The sequence below is a fragment of the Myxine glutinosa genome, chromosome 1 (assembly GCF_964187855.1).
Source record: "Myxine glutinosa chromosome 1, kmMyxGlut1.1, whole genome shotgun sequence".
Taxonomy (NCBI): Eukaryota; Metazoa; Chordata; class Myxini; order Myxiniformes; family Myxinidae; genus Myxine; species Myxine glutinosa.
The window spans coordinates 421,275,423-421,298,213 of NC_136261.1; the positions used below are offsets into that span (position 1 = coordinate 421,275,423).

Consider the following 22,791-nt stretch of genomic DNA (forward strand, 5'->3'; position numbering starts at 1 on the left):
GGGTTTAAGTCTGGAGACTGTGCTGGCCATTCCATGATTTGAATCCTTCCATCTTGTTCTTTTCCTCGAAGGTAGTTTTGACATAGCCTGGAGGTGTGTTTTGGGTCATTATCTTGCTGTAGGATGAACCCCGGACCAACTCGGCGTATACCAGAGGGTATTGCATGGCGATGCAAAATGCTGTGGTAGCCCTTTTGGTTCAGGGTGCCAGTCACTCTGTGCATCGCCGACTCTGGATCCAGCAAAAGAGCCCCAGACCATCATGCTTCCTCCTCCATGTTTGACAGTTGGTGTCACACACTGAGGAACGATCCTTTTGCCGATTCGGCGGTGAACAAAAACCCTGCGTGATGAACCAAAGATTTCAAATTTTGATTCATCGGTGCACAAGACCTTCTTCCACTTTTCCAGTCTTCAGTAGTCCACTGGCAGTGCTTCATGGCCCAGGCAAGCCTATTTTTCTTATTTTGCCATCTTAGCAATGGCTTTCTTACTGCCACTCGACCTGTCAAACCTGCAGCTCGAAGTCTTCTCTTCACAGTTGAAACTGAAACTTGCTTACTTCGACCAGTGTTAAGCTGTGCTTGAAGCTGTTGTCCTGTGAGCCGCCTATCACGCAAGCTCTTGACTCTCAGAAACTTGTCTTCTGATTCTGTTGTGGCTTTGGGTCTGCCAGACTTCTTCCTGTCAGAGTTTCCTCCAGTTTCCAAGTGTCTTTTGATGGTGTAGGAAACTGTACTCACTGACACCTTGGCTTTCTTTGCAATTTCTTTGCAATGATTCTATGATTTCTTTTTTTATCTCCAATTGTTTATTTGTTCTATGCTTAATTTCAGAGTACATTGAGACATTAAACTGTATTAATCTCAATAAAAACTTGGAATATTGAGGTGTTCTAAAACTTTTGACCGGTGGTGCCCTTGTCATCTTCCCACTCATCAACTTTCACAATGAACATCCCACCCAACAAACATTACAGAGTCAGAGAAAATAAACAATTTCTTACATATGGTATCATAGGTATGCAAGTGTCATCCATGCACGGAACATGATACACTGTCGAACAGTACAGGACAAATGCTTTAGTAGATGGTGTACATCAACATGAATTACAAAGAGATTGATCTACAATGGACATGGTTTATAACATTTGAACCTGGATACATGAATTACAAGGAGATTGATGGACAATGGACAAAGACATGGTTTATAACATTTGAACCTGGATACATGAATTAGAAGGAGATTGATGGACAATGGACAAAGAAATGGTTTATAACATTTGAACCTGGATACATGAATTACATGGAGATTGATGGACAATGGACAAAAACATGGTTTATAACATTTGAACCTGGATTCTCTGCATCTTGTCCGAGGAGCTCAGATGGGAACACAAACAGATGGTAACAAACATGACTTCTGAGAATGGTGTTGTCCCAAGTCCCACCACAAACACCTTGTTGGATTATTCTCACCTAGGTCTTCTCTCTGCAGACAGATGGTTTTCTATCCCATCACTTCGGAACATGGCCTTTGTTCTGTCCATCTCCTGCCAGGAAGCCGAGTCCATGACCAACTGACTCACCAAATCTGCTTCTTGCCTCGTGCTCTTCATCTCATCTTTCAATCATCTCATTCATCATTGATTTATTCTTTCTCCAACGCACACCTCATTCTCTACATCCCTAACCGTCACTCTCTTTCCATCCTGTTCATCGGTTTTTTTCTACCTGTTTACTTTATTCTCGATTCGGCTCCTCTAGAATCTCGACTTCTGAATAAAAATACAAATTAATACAAAAATTCACTCGATATATTTTCTATTTTTAATTATTTACCATTCTTTTCCAGTTTACTTGTTTTGATTTGTAAAAATGTATTATTTTAACAATATTCTCTCCTCCAATAATTTTAAAAACTGATGTTTTTCCTTTTTATTCCGAGGCTTGAGACCATGTCAGACTTTAAATCCATGAAGAGGACACCGCTCCCAGTTCTGGACTTCTCGAAAGAGGAGAAGAACTTGGATGAGCTCATCACACTCAATAAGAACTTTCTTGAGAAGATACACAGTGAGTGACACAAACTGGACGTTTTATAAAGAAAATAATAAGGGAACACAAAACGTGGGATAAATATGAAAGAGAAACAGGAAGAGACTAGAACGGCACTCATGGGAGAGTATACCTCCGCCAGGTGAACACTTTACGTTTTGTATCCCAGAGTAGACAAGGCAATCACAATACAGAATCACATTTAATCAAAATCATCCATCCACAACTTTTTGACATACCCTGCTATATATCGTTTTTGGCCCTTTGTCCCAATGGTGAAGAATCACTTAAAAAATTCTACGAGCTGGATACAGATCCGGACTTTCACCAAAATTGAATTGTTTCTTCCTTCTCATAAACACAACCTGTCCAACAAGTTTCGTCCAAATCCGTCTATAACGTTTTGAGATATCCTGCTATGTATCGTTTTTGGTGTTATCTCCCAATGGTGAAGAATCACTTAATAAATTCTACTAGCCGGATCCGAATCCGGATCTTCGCCAAAATCTAATAATTTCATCGCTGTCACATACACTACAGCTCTGCCAAATTTTGTTTGAATCCGTCCACAACTTTATTGAGATATTTTGTTCACAAACGGACAGACAGACAGGGGTGAAAACATAAACTCCATCCACCTTTAAAGATTCTAGAAAAGGAACAAATGATAATATTTTTATTATGTTCCATATCATGGCTCACGATAAGTGAGGTTACAGAGGGCAAAACGCAAACTGGTTTCATTGGGGGAAACAGGTGTACACAACAGGGAGATGCAACAAGCAAGGTATCCAACAAACAGGAGAAAACTAAAGATGGGGGGGAGGAAATATCTGAAACCACGGGGCTTGGGAGAGGTAGGGTTCACAAGGGCAGAAATATTTACAGGTAGTGATGGGAGATGTCACAATATGTTGGTGTAACACGTACTTGTAGTTCCTGGAAGGAAAATTTGCATTGAATCGTCTCCAGAAAACAGTTCCACAAATCAGATAAAATATCAGATATTTGCAGTGAGTAGAGATTTTGGGAGTTTGATCAGAAGGAATTACTGTAAGAAGGGATTCATCCTCGACATATTAGAGATGGTCGGAAATCGAAGAGAGCAGAGGGATCAAGAATGGAGGAAATGGGGTAAAAAAAATCACACAAACAACAGGCATGAAGAACTCATGTAAAGTGTTAGATAGGGTGATGTAATAGATACTGGGGAAAACGGCGGTAAAACCCTGAATCGATTTATAAATATACCTTTTTCAATTATAAACTTTAACACTATAACACAAATCACCTTCATAATACCTCCAAGAACCATGTTATATGTCGACATCTAGCAAGATATTTATTTTGGTCGTGACCCCGAAGCCGTTCTATCAAGAGGAAAATAAAATGGAAGAAAAAGGAAAGAATGAAAAGGAGGAAATATGGAATTTTAAATAATCTGTAAATGGAGCGAAGAAGAAGAACCCTGTTCCCGTTTCCCTTCACTTCCAAAGATTTATCAAGTTGTTCTGATCCAGCTCCACCTTCTCCGGATGCTCCACCGGCCCCTCTCTGGAAATTATTAGAGATGAACAAAAACTACAAGATGTGAAATGTTCTTGTTTCATGCTTTTGAAGATTGTTTTTATCTTTTAGCCAAATATCTAAACATGTACAGATACATTCAATGTACACCCCCCCCCCCCCCAATGCCAAATATATATATATCGTATATGCGCAGTACTGCATAAGTGTACTTTGTGAAAACCATCCATGGAAACAATCATTATGGTGTGGCGGGCACAACTATCAATAGTTCCGCGCACCAGTGGGTGGCGCGAGCGGCCAGGCATGGAACTGGAATACATGCCTTGCCTTTTGGCCGACCGACCACGCCCGGGGTCAAGGCGTGGCCTCGGGACATATATGCGGGCTCTAAGCTTGAGCCCGCCCAGTGCTGATATGCGAGCTTGTAATAAAGACTTGTTTGTATCCACGCATTGTGGCCCACCTCTCTGGCAATCGAGTCATGTGTGCACTGCACCACACTGGTGACCCCGATTGGTTCAGCCATTGCTGACCCCCGAACGTGCCATGGCTACCAACGCCGTCGCAATCAAACTCCCGGAGTTTTGCGAAGCGCAAGCCGACGTTTGGTTTGTGCAGGCCGAAACTCAATTCCAACTCCGGGGCATCACGGCGGACGAGTCCAGGTGCTACCACGTGGTCGCCGCCCTCGGGCCAGGCACTGCCGCCCGCGTCGTGTCCATCCTTCGGCGCCCGCCGGGCGACCACAAGTACGAGGCACTCAAACGTCTCCTCCTCGCCACGTTCGGGCTCACGGAGGTCGAACGCGCCAACCGCCTCCTGGACCTTCCCGCCCTCGACGACACGACCATCCGTCCAGATGGATTTCATGCTGTCCCTGCTTGGAGAACAGCGCCCGGATTTCTTATTCCGAGCACTTTTCCTACACCAGCTACCTGTGCAGGTGCACCTCGTGCTGGCCGGTTCCAAAATAACGGAGCCCGCACCCTGGCCAGAGAGGCCGACAAGTTTTTCGCGGCCTGCGACATGCGGTCTGTGTACGGTGCTGCCGTAGTGGATGCCGGTGCGGAGGCTACAGCGCCCCCTGCTTCCCTCGTGGCCGCTGCTACGCCCCGCCCACTAATGCCGCCGCCACCACCACCGCCGCCGGCATGGCCGCCACGGGGGCCACCGCCACAAACCTGTTGCTACTACCATGCCAGGTTCGGCCGCAAGGCTAGAACGTGCCGCCCGCCATGTTCTTTCGACGGGTCGGTAAACAACCGGGCCGGCGCTCACTTGCGGCCATGAGCGTCGGCCATTCTGGCAGCCTCCTGTTCATCACGGACACCTCGTCCGGTCGTCCTTTTCTGTGCGACACGGGAGCGCAGGTAAGCGTCCTCCCTGCCTCCGCGTCCGACAAGCAAGCCGCGGGCCAGGGCCCCGCTTTGCTTGCCGCCAATGGCACACCCATCCGCACATTCGGGAAGCGTTGCCTCTCACTGCGGTTCGGAGGGCAGCGCTTCCAATGGTCGTTCGTCACCGCCAGCGTGCCAATGGCCCTGCTCGGTGCAGACTTCCTGTGTGCGCATGGGCTGTTAGTCGACGTTAAGCGCAGACGTCTCATCCAGGCCGAAACCTTCAGCTCGCTCACTTGTTCGCTGAGCGGCTCGTTGAGCAGCTCGCTGAGCGGCTCACCGAGTGACTTGCCAAGCGGCTTGCTGAGTGGTTCCGTCCCGACGAGATTAGTTTGTACGCTTCCGGCAGCGGACGAGTTTACCCGCCTCCTCGCCAGTTTCCCGGCACACGCAGCCCACGTTTTCAGCGGTGGCCGTCAAACACGGGGTGGAGCACCATATCCCCACCGTCGGCCCACCGGTCTATGCCCGGGCCCGGGCACTGAAAGCGGAGTTCGCCACGCTGGAGCGGCTGGGCATCGTACGGCGCTCCAACAGCGCATGGGCCTCTCCTCTGCACATTGTGCCAAAGCCCGGCGGCAGATGGCGGCCGTGCGGTGACTACCGCCGGCTCAACGATGCCACCACCCCCGATCGCTACCCGGTCCCACATATTCAAGACTTTTCCACCCGGTTGGCAAACGACCGTGTTCTCCAAGGTGGACCTCATCCGGGGCTATCACCAGGTCCCCGTCCAACTGGACGATGTCCCAAAGACGGCCGTCATCACCCCTTTCGGCCTCTTTGAGTTCCTGCGGATGCCTTTTGGGTTGAAGAATGCGGCCCAGGCATTCCAGCGGCTCATGGACAGCGTCTTGCGCGAATTACCTTTCATCTACGTCTACCTGGACGACATCCTAGTCGCGAGCTCGTCCCGGGAGGAGCACCTGCTCCACCTCCGCACGCTCTTCGAATGTCTGGGTCAGCATGGCCTGATTGTCAACCCCGCGAAGTGCCGTTTCGGCATCACTGCCATCGACTTCTTGGGGCACCGCTTCACCAGGCACGGGGCCGTCCCTTTACCGGCCAAGGTGGAGGCGGTCAGGGGTTTCCCGCGCCCCCGCACGATCAAGGGGCTCCAGGAATTCCTGGGCATGGTAAATTTTTACCACCGCTTCGTGCCCCACGTCGCCCAGCTCCTCCGCCCCCTGCACGAGGCCCTCCGGGGCAAGCTGGGCCAAGGTAACATCGCCTGGTCGGAGCCGATGGCCGTGGCGTTTGCAGGCGCAAAGCTGGCCCTGGCCAACGCCACCATGTTGGCGCACCCGGCGCCTGATGCACCGATCGCCCTCACCACCGACGCATCGGACTACGCGGTGGGCGCGGTGCACGAGCAGTGGGTGCGTGGTGCTTGGCAGCCGCTGGCGTTTTTTAGCCGGCAGCTTCGCCTGCATGAACGCCGCTACAGCACATTCGACCGCGAGCTGCCCGGGCTCCACCTGGCGGTCCGACACTTCCGCCATCTGCTCAAGGGCCGCCCGTTCACGGCTTTCGTTGATCACAAGCCCTTTGTGTTCGTGATGTCCAAGGTCGCCGAGCCATGGTCGGCCCGGCAGCAGCGTCACCTCTCTTCCGTGTCAGAGTACACGACGGACATCCGTCACGTCGTGGCAAAGACAACCCAGTAGCGGATTGCCTTTCCCGGTCCGTCGCACACACGGTCCACCTGGGGATCGACTATGCCCGGATGGTGGATTACCAGACCGCCGACCCCGACCTCCAGGCCTTGCGGACCGCCATCACGGGCCTCCGCGTCACCGAGGTGCCGTTTGACGTCGCGGGCACCCAGGCACGAAGGCCTCCCAGAAGCTCGTCGTGGCGAAGTTCGTCTGGCATGGCCTCAGGAAGAACGTCCGTGACTGGGCCAGGACGTGCCTCGCGTGCCAGCGCGCAAAGGTCCACTGCCACACCCGGGCCCCGTTGGCCCCATTTACGGTGCCCGAGCGTCGGTTCGACCAGGTCCACGTCGACTTGGTGGGACCTCTGCCCCCATCGCGGGGGTTCACACACCTCCTTACCATGGTGGACCGCAACACCCGGTGGCCGGAGGCCGTGCCACTGGCGGCGACGGCTGCGGCTGACATCGCGCAAGCCTTCATCGCCACATGGGTTGCCCGGTTTGGTGCCCCCTCGGACATCTCGTCCGACCGCGGCCCCCAGTTCACCTCAGAGATCTTGGGAGCGGTGGCGCAAGGGCTCGGCATCAAACTGCACCGCACCACGGCCTTCCACCCCCAGGCCAATGGCCTGTGCGAGCGCTTTCATCGCTCCATGAAGGCCGCACTCCGGGCCAGCCTCCACGATGGCAGCTGGGCCGACAGGCTCCCCTGGGTCCTGCTGGGCCTCAGGACGGCGCCCAAGGACAACCTGCGCGTCCTCGGCGGAGCTGGTCTTCGGACAGCCGCTGCGGGTGCCAGGCAAGTTTATCCCCGACTCCACGGCTCCTTGGTGCGCGGAGCAACAGCGCTCCACCCTGCAGGAGGCCGCCAGGAGGTTCGCCCCAGTGCCCACAGCACACCACGGTTGCCCGCACTCCAACGTCGCCCCGGAGCTTCGCATGGCGGAGTACGTTTTCGTCCGGCACGACGCCCACCGGGCACCGCTGCGGTCCCCATACGACGGGCCTTTCCATGTGCTGGAGACCGGGGACAAACATTTCACTGTGGACATCGGTGGTGCTCCGGAGTGTATCTCCGTGGACCGCCTGAAGCTGGCCCACCTCGATCTTAACCACCCCCCGCAAGCAGCTCTGCCTCCGCGTCGAGGCCGCCCCCCGGCGGTCAGACCCCCGGCACCCCACAGCCCCGCCGTCCCGCTACCCCCCAGCCCTGCACGCATCGCCAGAGGGTGTTTCGGCTGGGTCATCTGGCTTCCCCGCAAGCTCACCCTTCAGGTGCGCGGGAATTCTGGGGGGGCGTGTGTGGCAGGCACAACTATCAATAATTCTGCGCACCAGTGGGTGGCGCGAGCGGCCAAGCATGGAACTGGATTACATGCCCCGCCTTTCGGCCGACCGACCACGCCCGGGAGCAAGGCGTGGCCTCAGGACATATATGCGGGCTCTAAGCTCGAGCCCGCCCAGTGCTGATATGCGAGCTTGAAATAAAGACTCTTGTTTGTATCCATGCGTTGTGGCCTACCTCTCTGGCAATCGAGTCGTGTGTGCACAGCACCACAATGGGGTCATCGGCCCCACAAATATCAATATCGATGATGATGATGATGAGAGGAAGTGCCACGTGACAGGGTGAAGAACAGGCCATCGATATGCTTCTGTAAGATGCTGATTGACGCCGTGTTCTATGGTGATCAATAAGGCCTCCATCTCCTCAACTGTGACTCATTGTCGTCTTAGTACAGTGGAGTCGTGCTAGTACAGTCATCGTGCTAGTACAGTGTAGTCATGTTAGTACAGTGTGGTCGTGGTGATGCAGTGTAGTCGTCGTTAGTACAGTGTTGTCGTTGGTACAGTGTCGTCGTTAGTACAGTGTTGCCGTGTTAGTACAGTGTCACCATGTTAGTACAGTGTCGTCGTTCGTACAGTGTCGTCGTTGGTACAGTGTCGCCGTGTTAGTACAGTGCCGTTGTTAGTAGTGTCGTCGTGTTAGTACAGTGTCGTTGTGTTAGTACAGTGCCATCGTTGGTACAGTGTCGTCGAGTTAGTACAGTGTCATCGTGTTAGTGCAGTGTCGTCGTGTTAGTGCAGTGTCGTCGTGTTAGTACAGTGTCGCCGTCTTAATACAGTGTAGTCATGTTAGTACAGTGTAGTCGTGTTGAGTACAGTGTTGTCGTGTTAGTACAGTGTGGTCGTGCCAGTACAGTGTAGGTGCGTTAAACTTCCAGATTTTAAAAATGATCTTTAAATTGTTTATATTATTAAATTTGAAGTAAATACTTGAACACTGCATGGAGTATCATGTTCTATGAACTTTCAAGGTTGTCAAGTAATGAATTTGAGCGATGGAGGATACACCGTCTGTAGCTTGATTTGGAGGCCATTTTGATTTGCATTTGCTGTTTGTCCCACCTAAAATGTCGTTTTAATGTTATCCTTTCCTATAGGTTGGAATTCCAGCATGGATTCAGGAAATCAAAGTGTTGTGATTGGAAAAATCGGTGATGACGTGAATGAGGAACTAAAATATTGTTACGGATGCGGTTAAGATGTTATTATGGGCCGAGCGGATGGTCAACCGCGACCGTTACAGGATCCCCGATTGACCCGACTCCCCCAACGTTGACCAGATCGCACCACAGATATTCAATTTGGAAACCTCTAAAGCGACCGAAAGAGAAGGCAGAGAGAAGAAGACAGAGTACGGAGGAATAACAGGATTTATTATACACACAAGCAAAAAGAAGGAGCGATCAAAGTTATTTACAAGCAATGGATGGAAGAAGCAGTCACACAGTGAATCGTTAGCTTATACTAGTCAATTTACTTAACCCCAGGACAACGATTAGGACAGACGACGTTCACACTTACACGGGGGATATTGCAGGCAGGTATGGCTTGAGGATGGATGGTTGTTTTGGGAGGCAATAGGGGGTCCAGCGTGGATTGCTGCCTGGCGCGTCCTTTTCGTGGCCTGCGGCCCCTCAGCTGCCCCCTTAGGTGCAGCGCAGCTGGTCGCACGATGGCTCGCACACACCTGCTCGTTCAGGCGTCTTCCTTCTCCCCAGCAACAACGAGCGACAGCAAGCAAGAGGATGGGGTCAGAGCAAGAGAGCGGGGTCAGAGCAAGAGAGCGGGGTCAGAGCAAGAGAGTGGAGTGCGTCCCGCGGCGGCTTATATTGGTTTCCTCACCGAAACTTCGCACACTTTCCCAGGGGTTCCCGCTCCGCCCTCTCTTAGCCAAACCCCTTGTTCTGGGTTGGATGAGCGGGGCCGACTTACTCCTCCCCCCTATGACGAGGGGGGCGACCCGTCTTCTCTAGCCACTCCCCTTGTTCGTAATGGCCGCAAATGGTGAAAACCGGTCAGCAGCTGCAGGTAAGGCGCCGTCACGTTGCACAGCAGTTCAGTACTGCAATAAACGGTTGCTGTCAAAGCTCAAGTGGGGGAATCCCTGGCACTTGAGCTGCCATGGATCATCGGAGGGGCCTACGCTTTATTTCGTTTGTTGCAATGCAGAGTCAATCTAGTGGGAAACACATATTTAGCCTACATAGAATAAGGAAATAAACTATTTAAAAAGATATATCGTGGCCTGTGTGTAAGTTTCATGGAATTAACTAGGAGGACGGCTGCGACCATTATTTACATTACGAGGGTGTTACACACAACAAAACCATACTTTTCACATTCATTACACTTTCTCCAAAATTGTTACACTTCTCAAAACCGTTACACTTCTCAAATTCGTTACACTATGTTCTACTCCGGAAATATAAATTTCCAGGAAATAACTTTCTTCCATTCCACGTATTCCCTCTGCCTCTGAAGGTGGATGGAGGTTATGTCTCTGTCTTGTTTGTTTGTCTGTTTGTCTGTGAGCAGGATATCTCAAAAAGTTGTGGATGGATTCGGACTGAATTTTGTGGATAGGTTGGATGTGTGACAAGGACGAATTCATACGATTTGGTGAAGATCCGATTCTAGATCTGGAACAGAGAATTTTTAACTGATTCCACATCATTGAGAGTTGGAGCCAAAAACGATATACTGCGTAACACGATATTTCAAAAAGTTGTGAATGAGTTATGACAAAACTTGGTGAATGAGTTGGTTGGGTGTGACTATAACAAGCTGATTCGACTTTGGTTCAGGTCTGGATCCAGATCCGGTCTTTCAGTGGATACAAAACATAAACTGTTTAGCCTGGTGGAGGTATGTGCTCTACCAGGTACAATTCTAGTTAATTTCGTTATGATAAAGAAGCATTTATGGACCAGAAATACAAGACAAACAGAATTTAAATCATTTTTCATAAATTGTAAAATTCATAACATGAAATCCACAAAGTTGTGATCCGGGATTGTCGGAGGATCGGCCAGTGAGGGAGAGAAATCTTATTTTGTGGCGAAAACAAACATTTTACAGGTGAACGACGTCATTCGTTGAGATTGTGAGGAACCAGGACATGAACTTGGTGTTTGTGCAAAACTTAACATCCAAATCGATGTTACTGATCATTCATTCACCGTTTTATTCTTCTCATGAACTGTAATTGTAAAGGTTTGTAAAAGTTGAGAATCTTTGTGTAAAAGTTGTTAAAATGAATTCTGTACAGTGAAGTGTTCACGGAACATCACAAACGAAGCAGAAACTTTAGGTTAATATTTCCAGGTGTTGTACATAAAACACACACACTGATTACACAGTGATGCGTCACATGGAAACATGTCAGGTGAATGTTTTTTTTTTTTGTTTTTTTTTTGTATACTGAATCGAGGCTCGTGAAAGAGCTAACATTTACTTCACAAACAAATCAACCAGACAAACAAAATATATAAAAAGAGGGAGCGGAAGACAAGATGGGGAGAGAAGGGGAGGCACACAAACACAACATTTGAGAGCAGGGAGATGTGTGGAAGGGAGAGGGCTTGGGGGGAGGAGGCGTGGGAAGGGGGGGGGGGAGGGAGAAGTATAAAACACAAGGACACCAAGGACTTCCAGGACAGAAGTTGGTATTTCAAAAAAGTGGAATTGGGGTGAAATTAGCGGGGGTAGAAAAGATCAAGGTTTTGGATGGGGGAAGATAAGAGATGGTGGTGAGCAGCTGTTTTAAAGACCTGGAGGGTGGAGTGGGATTGAAGAGAGTGAGGGAGTTTGTTCCAGAGGCGGGAGAAAAGAGGAATGAAGGTGAGCAGAGAGTCTTGATTTTGGCAGTTTGACCATAAGAGGGTTGCAGGCAGATCTTGTGCGACCTGTAGGAATATTTGCGGGACAGAGCCCAGAGAGAGCTGGGGGGGGGGAAGGCCAGAGAGGAGTCGGTAGAAGACGGAAAGACCACCAACCTGCCTGCGGTGAGTGAGTGAGAGGCCCTTGGAGTTAGCTTCATCGCGGGAGATTCCAATGATTCTGAATGCTTTGGTTTCAACAACGTAAAGACGAGCTAGGTGTGAGGCAGGAGCACCAGCCCAGAGGGGAGAGCAGTATTCCATTGAGCTGTGGATGAAAGCCTTGTATGTGGTGAGGAGCTCAGGTGTGCCAAGGAAGGACTTCGCTCGACGGAGGATGCCCAGTCGGCGACTGGCTTTGGAGGCCAGATTTGAAATGTGGTTTTCCCAGGAAAGATCATGGCAGATAGTGAGACCCAAAAGCTTGAGTGACAGAACTTCTTGGAGAGGATTATTAAGAAAGTGGATGGGAGGGTTGTCCAGTCGGTCTTTTCAGAGAGACATCGTAAGAGTGTGAGATTTGTCAGGATTGAAAGACATGTTCCACTTGTTTGCCCAGTCTGTGATTTTGTCCAGGTCTGCAGAGAGTGAGGAGGCTGCAGACTGCTGATCTGAGGGATGAAGAATGGAGCGACAGAGAGTAGAGTCATCAGCAAAGAGATACAGAGGATTTTCAAGAGAGTCAGAGAGATCATTGATGAAGACCAGAAAAAGCACAGGGCCCAGAACACTGCCTTGTGGAACACCAGCCTGAACAGGAAGAGGAGATGAGAGAAACCCATTCAGGGCCACACGTTGACTATGACTAGAGAGGAAGTCCGCCAGCCATGCGTGTAGATTTCCATGGATACCAAAAGAGGAGAGTTTGGTGAGCAGAGCGGGGTGCCAGACCGTATCGAAGGCATGTGATATGTCAAGGGAGACTGCTCTAATTTCCTGTTTGGCATTGAGGACCTCCATCCATTGTTGAGAAAGCAGAAGCAGCATGTCCAGAGTAGAGTGTCCAGGTCTGAAACCAAATTGATGATCAGAGATCAAGCCATTGGAGAAGAGGAAAGATTTCATATCTGAAGCAATGATGGATTTCCTGACTTTGCTGATAATTGGGAGAAGGCTGATTGGTCTGTAGTTGCTGGGATCTGTTTTTGCACCTTTTTTGTGCAAAGCGGTGATGTTGGCAGATTTCCAAGCAGATGGAAGATGACATTGAGCAAAAGAGAGCGTGAAGAGAACAGAGAGAGGGAGTGAAAGAGCGGAAGAACAGGCTTTTAGGACCCGTGGGCTGATGCCGTCAGGTCCAGTTGCAGAATCCGAGTCGAGGGTTGACAGAAACTTTTCCACCTTGTCAGGAGGAAAGGACACGGAGTCCAGGAGCAGCTGGGAATGACTGGGTATGGTGGGTACAGAGAGGGATGGGTTTGGGACAGAAGATTTAGAGGCAAACACAGAGTTGAGGCATTCAGCTTTTTCATGTGCGGAGTCAGCCGTGTGGCCATTTGAGGTGAGGCAGGGGATGGAGGGGGAACAAACACCAGAAACAGATTTGACCAGACGCCACGAGGATTTGGAAGAGGGAGATAGATAAGAGAGTTCGGTCCTGAGAACGGAGAGATATTGTTTCCTGGCTCTCCTGAGGGTGGACACACACTTGTTTTGGGCTTTGTGAAAGGAAATGAGATTTCCTTCCGTTGGATTTGCTTTCCAGGAGACGAAAGCAAGTTGTTTCTGGGCAATAGCCTCACCACAAGATTCCGTGTACCATGGACGGGAGGAAGGGTATGACAACTGAAGACGAGGTGGGATAAATCTGTGCATGAGAGAGAGCAATTTACTTTGGAAGAATTCCCAGGATGAGTTGATGTCAGAGGCGGTAGAGATGGGAGACCAGTCCAGATGATTGATGGCTGCTTGAAGACCTTGCCAGTTGGCCTAAGTGAAATGCCAGACTCGTCGACGCTGAGGAGGCTCTCTGAGAATGGTCAGAGAGATGTCCACTTTAACAAGCACATGATCAGAAGAGCCGATTGGAGCAGAAGAAGAGCAGCAGACATTTTCAGGGAAGTTAGTCATAACCATGAAGTTTCACTTCCATCTTCAAATAATTTATTTATTCTTATGATAAAAACAACTGATGAATGAACATTATGAAAGGCTAGACAAAATAATTCAGTCATTTCCATTTTGGATCGATCAACCATTGGGTGAATCCAGGCAAACTTAAAGAAAAATAGGACCATGGGTCCTGAAGCTCACCTGGATCAGGAGCAACAGTCGCTCAACCCCCCACAGACCCTCTCAGACTCTGATATTTTTTAATGCTGTGAACAAACTTTGGTGCATCATGGGAGATGAAGGTTGTGATCAAGTTTTTCAATATTGTGTGTGTAGTTTCGGAGAAGAGAGCAAATACCTATTTTGGGGGTCAAAAACCCCCGTAGCTCCCCTTATTGAGTGCAGATTTTGATGTGATTAATTCACCTTCATCAGGCATCAGATATGAAGCTCATGTCCAAGTTTCATCAAAATCATGTGTTTGGTTCAAGCGATGATGACTGAAGTGTTTACAGACCCAATCCCTCCCTCACTTCCTCACTCCCTCACTCACTCACTCACTTACCTATGGACAATGCTCGATCGCATAAGCTCACCGTACTAAATTCCAGGTGAGCTAAAAAATACTGAGTTGGTAAAGGGAATTTTTAAATCTATAATTTTTTCACAGGTGCACTGACCTATCACGGAGCGATCAACAGATTTAATTCACCAAAGAACGATCTCACAGCAACATAAATCATTCACATGTTCCTAAAATCATTCACATGCATATTGAATCATTCACATGTACCTTGAATCATTCATATGTACTTTGAATCATTCACATGTACCTTGAATCAATTACATTTTCCTTGAATCATTCACATGTACCTTCAATAATTCACATGTACCTTGAATCATTCACATGTACCTTGAATAATTCACATGTACCTTGAATCAATTACATACACATTGAATCATTCACATGTACCTTGAATAATTCGCATTTTTCTTGAATCATTCACATGTTTCTTGAATCATTCACTTCTTCCTGGAATCCTGTGATGTTTAATTCCAGTGAAGAACGAAAGATTCATTCTATCTTGTGGAGAAAACGAATTGGCGTTCACTCGAATTTACTACATCAGAGGGAAATGTAAGAACAATGTTGTGAAATTTCCTTCATTCATCAATTAAAATTATGTTTTATTTTCATACAAAATGGAGGTTCCATTTCTCTTCCCCCATGTTTGTTGTGTTTAGATTTTTCGTTAAAAGATCAAATAAATCTTCATAAACAAAAAAACAATAGAATTTCACATCTTGTAATTTTTGTTAATCTTTAATCATTTCCACAGAAGGACCGGTGGAGCATCCGGAGCAGGTTGATCTGGATCAGAACAACTTGAGAAGACTTTGTAAGTGAAGGGAAATGGGGAGGGGGGTTCTTCTTCTTCCTTCCATATACAGATTATTTAAAATTACATATTTTCTCCTTTTCATTCTTTCCTTTTTCTTCTGTTTTATTTCCCTATTTATATTTTCCTTCACTCTATTCCACTTAGTTATTCTCCAACTCGACTTTCCCTCTTGTCAAGTGTCAGAAGACCCAAAGTTTGTTTAATTGAACGATGTCCAACCAGGAGGAGGGGATAGTCCAAACTTGTGTTTGCTGATTAAAGGCCTTTCTTAATCCCCACCCTCTCCTCCCTCCTCTCTCATACCCCATCCCCTTCCCTCTCTCTCTCTCTCCCTCCATCTCCCCCACTACCCCATCCCCCTCTCTCCTCCCCTCTATCTTCGCCATGACCCCATCCCCCTATCTCTCTCCCCCACTGCCCCATCCACCTCTCTCTCCCTTCCCCACTACCCTATCCCCCTCTCTCTCCCCCACTACCCCATCCCCCTCTCTCTCTTCCCCACTACCCCATCCCCTCTCTCTCTTCCCCACTACCCTATCCCCCTCTCTCTTCCCCACTACCCATCCTCTCTCTCTCTCTCTCTCTCTTCCCCACTACCCCATTCCCCTCTCTCTCTTCCCCACTACCCTATCCCCCTCTCTCTCCCCCACTACCCCATCCCCTCTCTCTCTCCCCCACTACCCCATCCCCTCTCTCTCTTCCCCACTACCCTATCCCCCTCTCTCTCCCCCACTACCCCATTCCCCTCTCTCTCTTCCCCACTACCCCATCCCCTCTCTCTCTTCCCCGCTACCCTATCCCCCTCTCTCTCTTCCCCACTACCCCATCCCCTCTCTCTCTCTTCCCCACTACCCTATCCCCCTCTCTCTCCCCCACTACCCCATCCCCTCTCGCTTCCCCACTTCCCCATCCCCTCTCTCTCTTCCCCACTTCCCCATCCTCCCCTCTCTCTCTTCCCCACTGCCCCATTCCCCTCTCTCTCTTCCCAACTACCCTATCCCCCTCTCTCTCCCCCACTACCCCATCCCCTCTCTCTCTCCCCCACTACCCCATCCCCTCTCTCTCTTCCCCACTACCCTATCCCCCTCTCTCTCCCCCACTACCCCATTCCCCTCTCTCTCTCCCCCACTACCCCATCCCCTCTCTCTCTTCCCCACTACCATATCGTCCTCTCTCTCTTCCCCACTACCCTATCCCCCTCTCTCTCCCCCACTACCCCATCCCCTCTCTCTCTCCCCCACTACCCCATCCCCTCTCTCTCTCTCCCCCACTACCCCATCCCCTCTCTCTCTTCCCCACTACCCTATCCCCCTCTCTCTCCCCCACTACCCCATTCCCCTCTCTCTCTCCCCCACTACCCCATCCCCTCTCTCTCTTCCCCACTACCCTATCCCCCTCTCTCTCTTCCCCACTACCCCATCACCTCTCTCTCTCCCCCACTACCCCATCCCCTCTCTCTTCCCGACTTCCCCATCCCCTCACTCTCTTCCCCACTACCCCATTCCCCTCTTTCTCTCGTCCTCCCCTTCTCACCAACGATGTAATCAGAACAACATCTTTCTTGACAAAACCTGTTTCGTTCTGTAACATAATCCGGTATAAATTGCTCGTTCATCCCAGATAGAATTTACAATCCTGAAGGAATTTGTAAGATATTTCCCAATCTCTCACATCAACATCTTACATCAACAAACATTGTGGAATCATATATTTATAATAATAAAAAGGTGTGTGTGTGTGTGTGTGTTCGTGTGTGTTCATCTCCTCCATAACTCCAAAACCATGAAACGTACCACCCCCATACTTTGCATACACACTTCTCCACCTCCAATGGATTACATGAATGAAAACTGTGTGTTTTAAAGATAATTTACACTAACAGGCTTATCTTTGGTCAGCCTGCGTTCAGGTCGCACAGCTTGGGGTTTAATTCCCCCATTTTGTCCACTCAATTCAAGTATGCCCTGCATCAGAACAGATCGTGTAATAAAGCTTGCTTGAGTGCTTGAGCTGCTTGGCGAGCGCTCTCCGATCAGCTTGGTAAGCACTCTCCAAGCAGCTTGGTAAGCGCTCTCCAAGCAGCTTGGTAATGGGTGGAACACCCCTGCTCCCTCCTCAGATTGAGTCTATTTTATTTAGTTCCTTCATTTAAAGAGTAAAAATATGGGCAACACACCTGGTGCTCACCTGGTAGAATAACCAGTATACTGCACTGACTAAAGGTATTTTAAACCAATTACAATGGTTGCCAGAAGACAGGGCAGCAGGGAGAATCATACTGACATAATCAATAGACTTCAAACAAACAAAAACATACCTATTTTGGGGTCCACTCCCACATACCTCCTTTTGTAATGCCTTGAACAAACATTTGTACATCACGGGTGGTGAAGGTTGTGGGGAAGTTTCATCGAAATAGTGTTTGTCGTTTCAGGGGAAAAAGCAAATACCTATTTTGGGGGGAAATATGGCTCCACGCAGACCCCCTGAGACCCCGTTTTTTTATTGTCGTGAACAAACTTTAGTCACAACACAACAAATATCATTTGTGCCAAATTTGGTCGCAATCCCATCAGCGGTTTCGGAGAAGAAGGTTCAAATGTTTACAGACGGATGGACGGACGACGCGTCATCGCATAAGCTCACCTGAACTTCGTTCCAGGTGAGATAAATACACGTGTAAAACGATCAACGTGGAGTGCCAAAACCACTTGGTTTCCATGGTGATACGGTGGCTCGCTTCATGGAGACATCTCCGGAATGGGAAAGCAAATGGAGGATGAAAGTAACAGGACAAGCACGATGTCTGAGAGGTATCCACACTCGCTCTGAGGTGTCTAACCTGGGTTTGAATCCCGACCGAGTTATAAACTGTCATCTCGGTGTTTCACAGGTGCAGAGTGACTCATCATTGTGTGTCGACCTGTTAAACAGTGTCACACCTGCAGGATTTTCATTTTCCCTCCCCTCCCCTCCCCCCTCTTCAACCTCTGACCCCTCTCCCCTCAACCTCTGCCGCCCCTCAACCTCTGTCTCCTCCTCAACCTCTGTCTCCTCCTCATCCTTTCGCCTCACTCACAGATCTCCTCCCTCGTCTTCTCCCCTCCCGATCCACTCCCCCTCGAAGTTTTTCTCGGTGAAATAAATAAATAAATAATGTAAGTTGTTCATTGCGAAATCAATAAAGTTGTTGAATCGTGAAGTGAATAAATAAAACAATTGTTGTAATAAAAGTTTTTTTGTTACAAAGAGATAAATGGTTTGTGTTTCTGTCCGTTTGTCTAACGACGTCCGCGACCCCGTGTCGTGTCCGCAGATGGACGGAGCCCGAGGCTGGACCCAAACTCTGCACATCGACGGATCAAGATCTCCGGGGATCTCAGGACGGCGACTCTAACCAGGACCGAGAATCAGTACCCGGAACATCCTGATCGGTTTGATGTTCGTGCACAAGTTGTTTCCTGTGATTGTTTCTCCTCAGGTCGTCATTACTGGGAGGTCGATGTGGGGTCGAGTAGTTCGTGGGGAATCGGGATCTGTTTAAACTCCATGGGGAGAAAAGGGGCAGAGAGCTGGTTGGGAGAGAATCCCGAGTCTTGGCGTTTATGGAAACATTGTGACAAATTATCCGCACATCACAACAAACAACGTACCTCCCTGTCCGTCCCGGGGGATCATGAACGGTTTGGGTTCTTCTTGGATTGCGAGGCGGGAGAGTTGACGTGTTTTGGGGACTCGCGGGTCCTGCACGTGTTCAGGGGGAACTTCATGGGCCCCGTTAAACCCGCTATTGGGATTCGGTATGATGGTAATTCCGTTCATTTTGTACATTTAGTGAAATAAACTTTCATCACGAACTGATCCGGTTATTTTGGGTCAAATCAATCAAATCATTTACCTGTTCATGACGATGTGATTCACCTGTTCATGACGATGTGATTACTGATTAATGTTTATATTATAATAAAGTTTATATAATTTAATAAGTTCATTGTTTATCTTATTTGATGTGAAATGAACTTTAACCCGAACTCTTCACTCTCCTCAAATGCAATAGATTCTTCTTCTTCAAAGCGTCATTGAATGGGATGTTTGAGTGAATAAAGTCCGTCCAGGTAGATGAAACCCTTTGTGTTTACCTGGAATGGAGCACCGGCGTTAATCGTGAAGGTGACAGTGGGTTTGGATTGGATCACAGGTAGAATGTGGAACCCTGGATGGAATTAACAGAACGTTCATCAGGTATCGCGAATCACACCTTACGAAACATGGCCAGGTGACCTTTTGGGTGTTACTCTCTCTTTTGCTCCGATGAAGGGTTCAGTAACACCTGAAACGTCAGATTCTCATTGTTTCTCACGGAGGTTTTAATCTTAATCTTTGTGGAAATCTCTTCCATCCAATCAAAACATAGAGATAAAATCATCATTTCATCACCAGTGTATTGACGTCACTAAGTTAATTTAGCGTCATCACGTGAATGCAAATTCCAGAGAAGGCGTCACATCATGTACTGTGATTAACAATTCATATTCACTTGGCAGGAGGTAAACCGTGATCATACAGGTGCTCAGGGCGACATTGCACTCCGGGAGGGGCAGGTTGGGGTTCACTCTCGAATTCTCCAATTGGGGGAAAGTCGACCCGACAACTCTTGGTAGTGGGGACTTCGATCTAGCTATACATGGATATTTAAACAAAGAACAGGTAAACACCTTCATGTTAAACATTCACCAATTCACTTCTCTTTTTTATTTTACACGTCGACGCCATTGAATGTTGATATTACAACCTACATGACGAATCTTCCCAGGTATGACGTTTGTATCGTGAGTGAAAAACCTGCGATAAAACATGTATGAAATGTGCTTTGTGACGACACACTAAGGAACAATGTGCAGTGGAATTGAAAACAAGGGTGTTTCACAGGGAGGATGATCCATCAATGCACGGTCGGGGGCTCATCACGGTGTTTCACAGGTAGGATGATCCATAAATGCGCGGTAGGGGGCTCATCCCGGTGTTTCACAGGTAGGATGATCCATAAATGCGTGGTAGGGGGCTCATCCCGGTGTTTCACAGGTAGGATGATCCATCATTGCACGGTAGGGGACTCGTCACGGTGTTTCACAGGTAGGATGATCCATCAATGCGCAGTAGGGGGCTCATCACGGTGTTTCACAGGTAGGATGATCCATAAATGCATGGTAGGGGGCTCATCCCTGTGTTTCACAGGTAGGATGATCCATCAATGTGCAGTAGGGGGCTCATCACGGCGTTTCACAGGCAGGATGATCCACCAATGCGCGTTTTTTTTTTTTTTTTTTGTATACTGAATCGAGGCTCGTGAAAGAGCTAACATTTATTTCCCAAACAAATCAACCAGACAAACAAAATATACAAAAAGAGGGAGCAGACAACAAGATGGGGAGAGAAGGGGAAGCATACAACCACAACATTTGAGAGCAGGGAGAAGTGTGGGAGGGAGAGGGCTTGGGGGCAGGAGGCATGGGATGGGGAGGGGGGGGGGGGGGAAGAGGTATAAAACACAAGGGGACCGAAATTAGCGGGGGCAGAAAAGATCAAGGTTTTGGATGGGGGAGGATAAGAGATGGTGGTGAACAGATGTTTTAAAGACCTGGAGGGTGGAGTGGGATTGAAGAGAGTGAGGGAGTTTGTGAGCCATGGTATGGGGCTCATCCCGGTGTTTCACAGGTAGGATGATCCATCAATGTGCGATAGGGGGCTCATCATGGTGTTTCACAGGTAGGATGATCCATCAATGCGCAGTAGGGGGCTCGTCCCGGTGTTTCACAGGTAGGATGATCCATCAATGCGCGATAGGGGCTCATCATGGTGTTTCACAGGTAGGATGATCCATCAATGTGCGGTAGGGGGCTCAACACGGTGTGTCACAGGTAGGATGATCCATCAATGTGCAGTAGGGGGCTCATCACGGTGTTTCACAGGTAGGATGATCCATAAATGCGCGGTAGGGGCTCATCACGGTGTTTCACAGGTAGGATGATCCATAAATGTGCGGTAGGGGGCTCATCACGGTGTTTCACAGGTAGGATGATCCATAAATGCACGGTAGGGGGCTCATCCCGGTGTTTCACAGGTAGGATGATCCATAAATGCACGGTAGGGGGCTCATCCCGGTGTTTCACAGGTAGAATGATCCATCAATGCGCAGTAGGGGGCTCATCACGGTGTTTCACAGGTAGGATGATCCATAAATGCGCGGTAGGGGGCTCATCCCGGTGTTTCACAGGTAGGATGATCCATAAATGCGCGGTAGGGGGCTCATCCCGGTGTTTCACAGGTAGGATGATCCATCAATGCATGGTAGGGGGCTCATCACGGTGTTTCACAGGTAGGATGATCCATCAATGCGCAGTAGGGGGCTCATCACGGTGTTTCACAGGTAGGATGATCCATAAATGCACGGTAGGGGGCTCATCCCGGTGTTTCACAGGTAGGATGATCCATCAATGCGCGGTAGGGGGCTCATCACGGTGTTTCACAGGTAGGATGATCCATCAATGCGCGTTTTTTTTTTGTTTTTTTTGTATACTGAATCGAGGCTCGTGAAAGAGCTAACATTTATTTCACAAACAAATCAACCAGACAAACAAAATATACAAAAAGAGGGAGCGGAAGACAAGATGGGGAGAGAAGGGGAAGCATACAACCACAACATTTGAGAGCAGGGAGAAGTGTGGGAGGGAGAGGGCTTGGGGGCAGGAGGCGTGGGATGGGGAGGGGGGGGGGGGGGAGAGGTATAAAACACAAGGGGACCGAAATTAGCGGGGGTAGAAAAGATCAAAGTTTTGGATGGGGGAGGATAAGAGATGGTGGTGAACAGCTGTTTTAAAGACCTGGAGGGTGTATTGGGATTGAAGAGAGTGAGGGAGTTTGTGAGCCATGGTATGGGGCTCATCCCGGTGTTTCACAGGTAGGATGATCCATCAATGTGCGATAGGGGCTCATCGTGGTGTTTCACAGGTAGGATGATCCATCAATGCGCAGTAGGGGGCTCGTCCCGGTGTTTCACAGGTAGGATGATCCATCAATGCGCGATAGGGGCTCATCATGGTGTTTCACAGGTAGGATGATCCATCAATGTGCGGTAGGGGGCTCATCACGGTGTGTCACGGGTAGGATGATCCATCAATGTGCAGTAGGGGGCTCATCACGGTGTTTCACAGGTAGGATGATCCATAAATGCGCGGTAGGGGTTCATCATGGTGTTTCACAGGTAGGATGATCCATAAATGCACGGTAGGGGGCTCATCATGGTGTTTCACAGGTAGGATGATCCATCAATGCGCAGTACGGGGCTCATCACGGTGTTTCACAGGTAGGATGATCCATAAATGCACGGTAGGGGGCTCATCCCAGTGTTTCACAGGTAGGATGATCCATAAATGCGTTAGGGGGCTCATCCCGGTGTTTCACAGGTAGGAT

The 22,791-nt window shown here is 48.9% G+C and overlaps 2 protein-coding genes across 4 annotated transcripts in view; one reads left to right on the forward strand and one right to left on the reverse strand.

The window, feature by feature from the left end:
- LOC137413745 (E3 ubiquitin/ISG15 ligase TRIM25-like) overlaps nt 1–19,312 on the forward strand; it is a 40,783-nt gene extending 21,471 nt beyond the window's left edge. Inside the window, exons 6-8 of the mRNA XM_068099181.2 lie at nt 1,948–2,075; nt 15,259–15,318; nt 18,638–19,312. Coding sequence (XP_067955282.2) covers nt 1,948–2,075; nt 15,259–15,318; nt 18,638–19,164 — 715 coding nt within the window. The 3' untranslated portion in view covers nt 19,165–19,312. The remainder of the gene's footprint in view (nt 1–1,947; nt 2,076–15,258; nt 15,319–18,637) is intronic.
- Nucleotides 9,069–22,791, reverse strand: part of LOC144888217 (uncharacterized) — a 166,624-nt gene continuing 152,901 nt past the window's right edge. Inside the window, exon 3 of one of the 3 annotated variants that reach the window (XR_013621937.1) lies at nt 9,069–9,695. The gene's annotated coding sequence lies outside the window, so the exon portion shown is untranslated. The other 2 variants (XR_013621939.1, XR_013621938.1) reach the window with 2 other exon arrangements.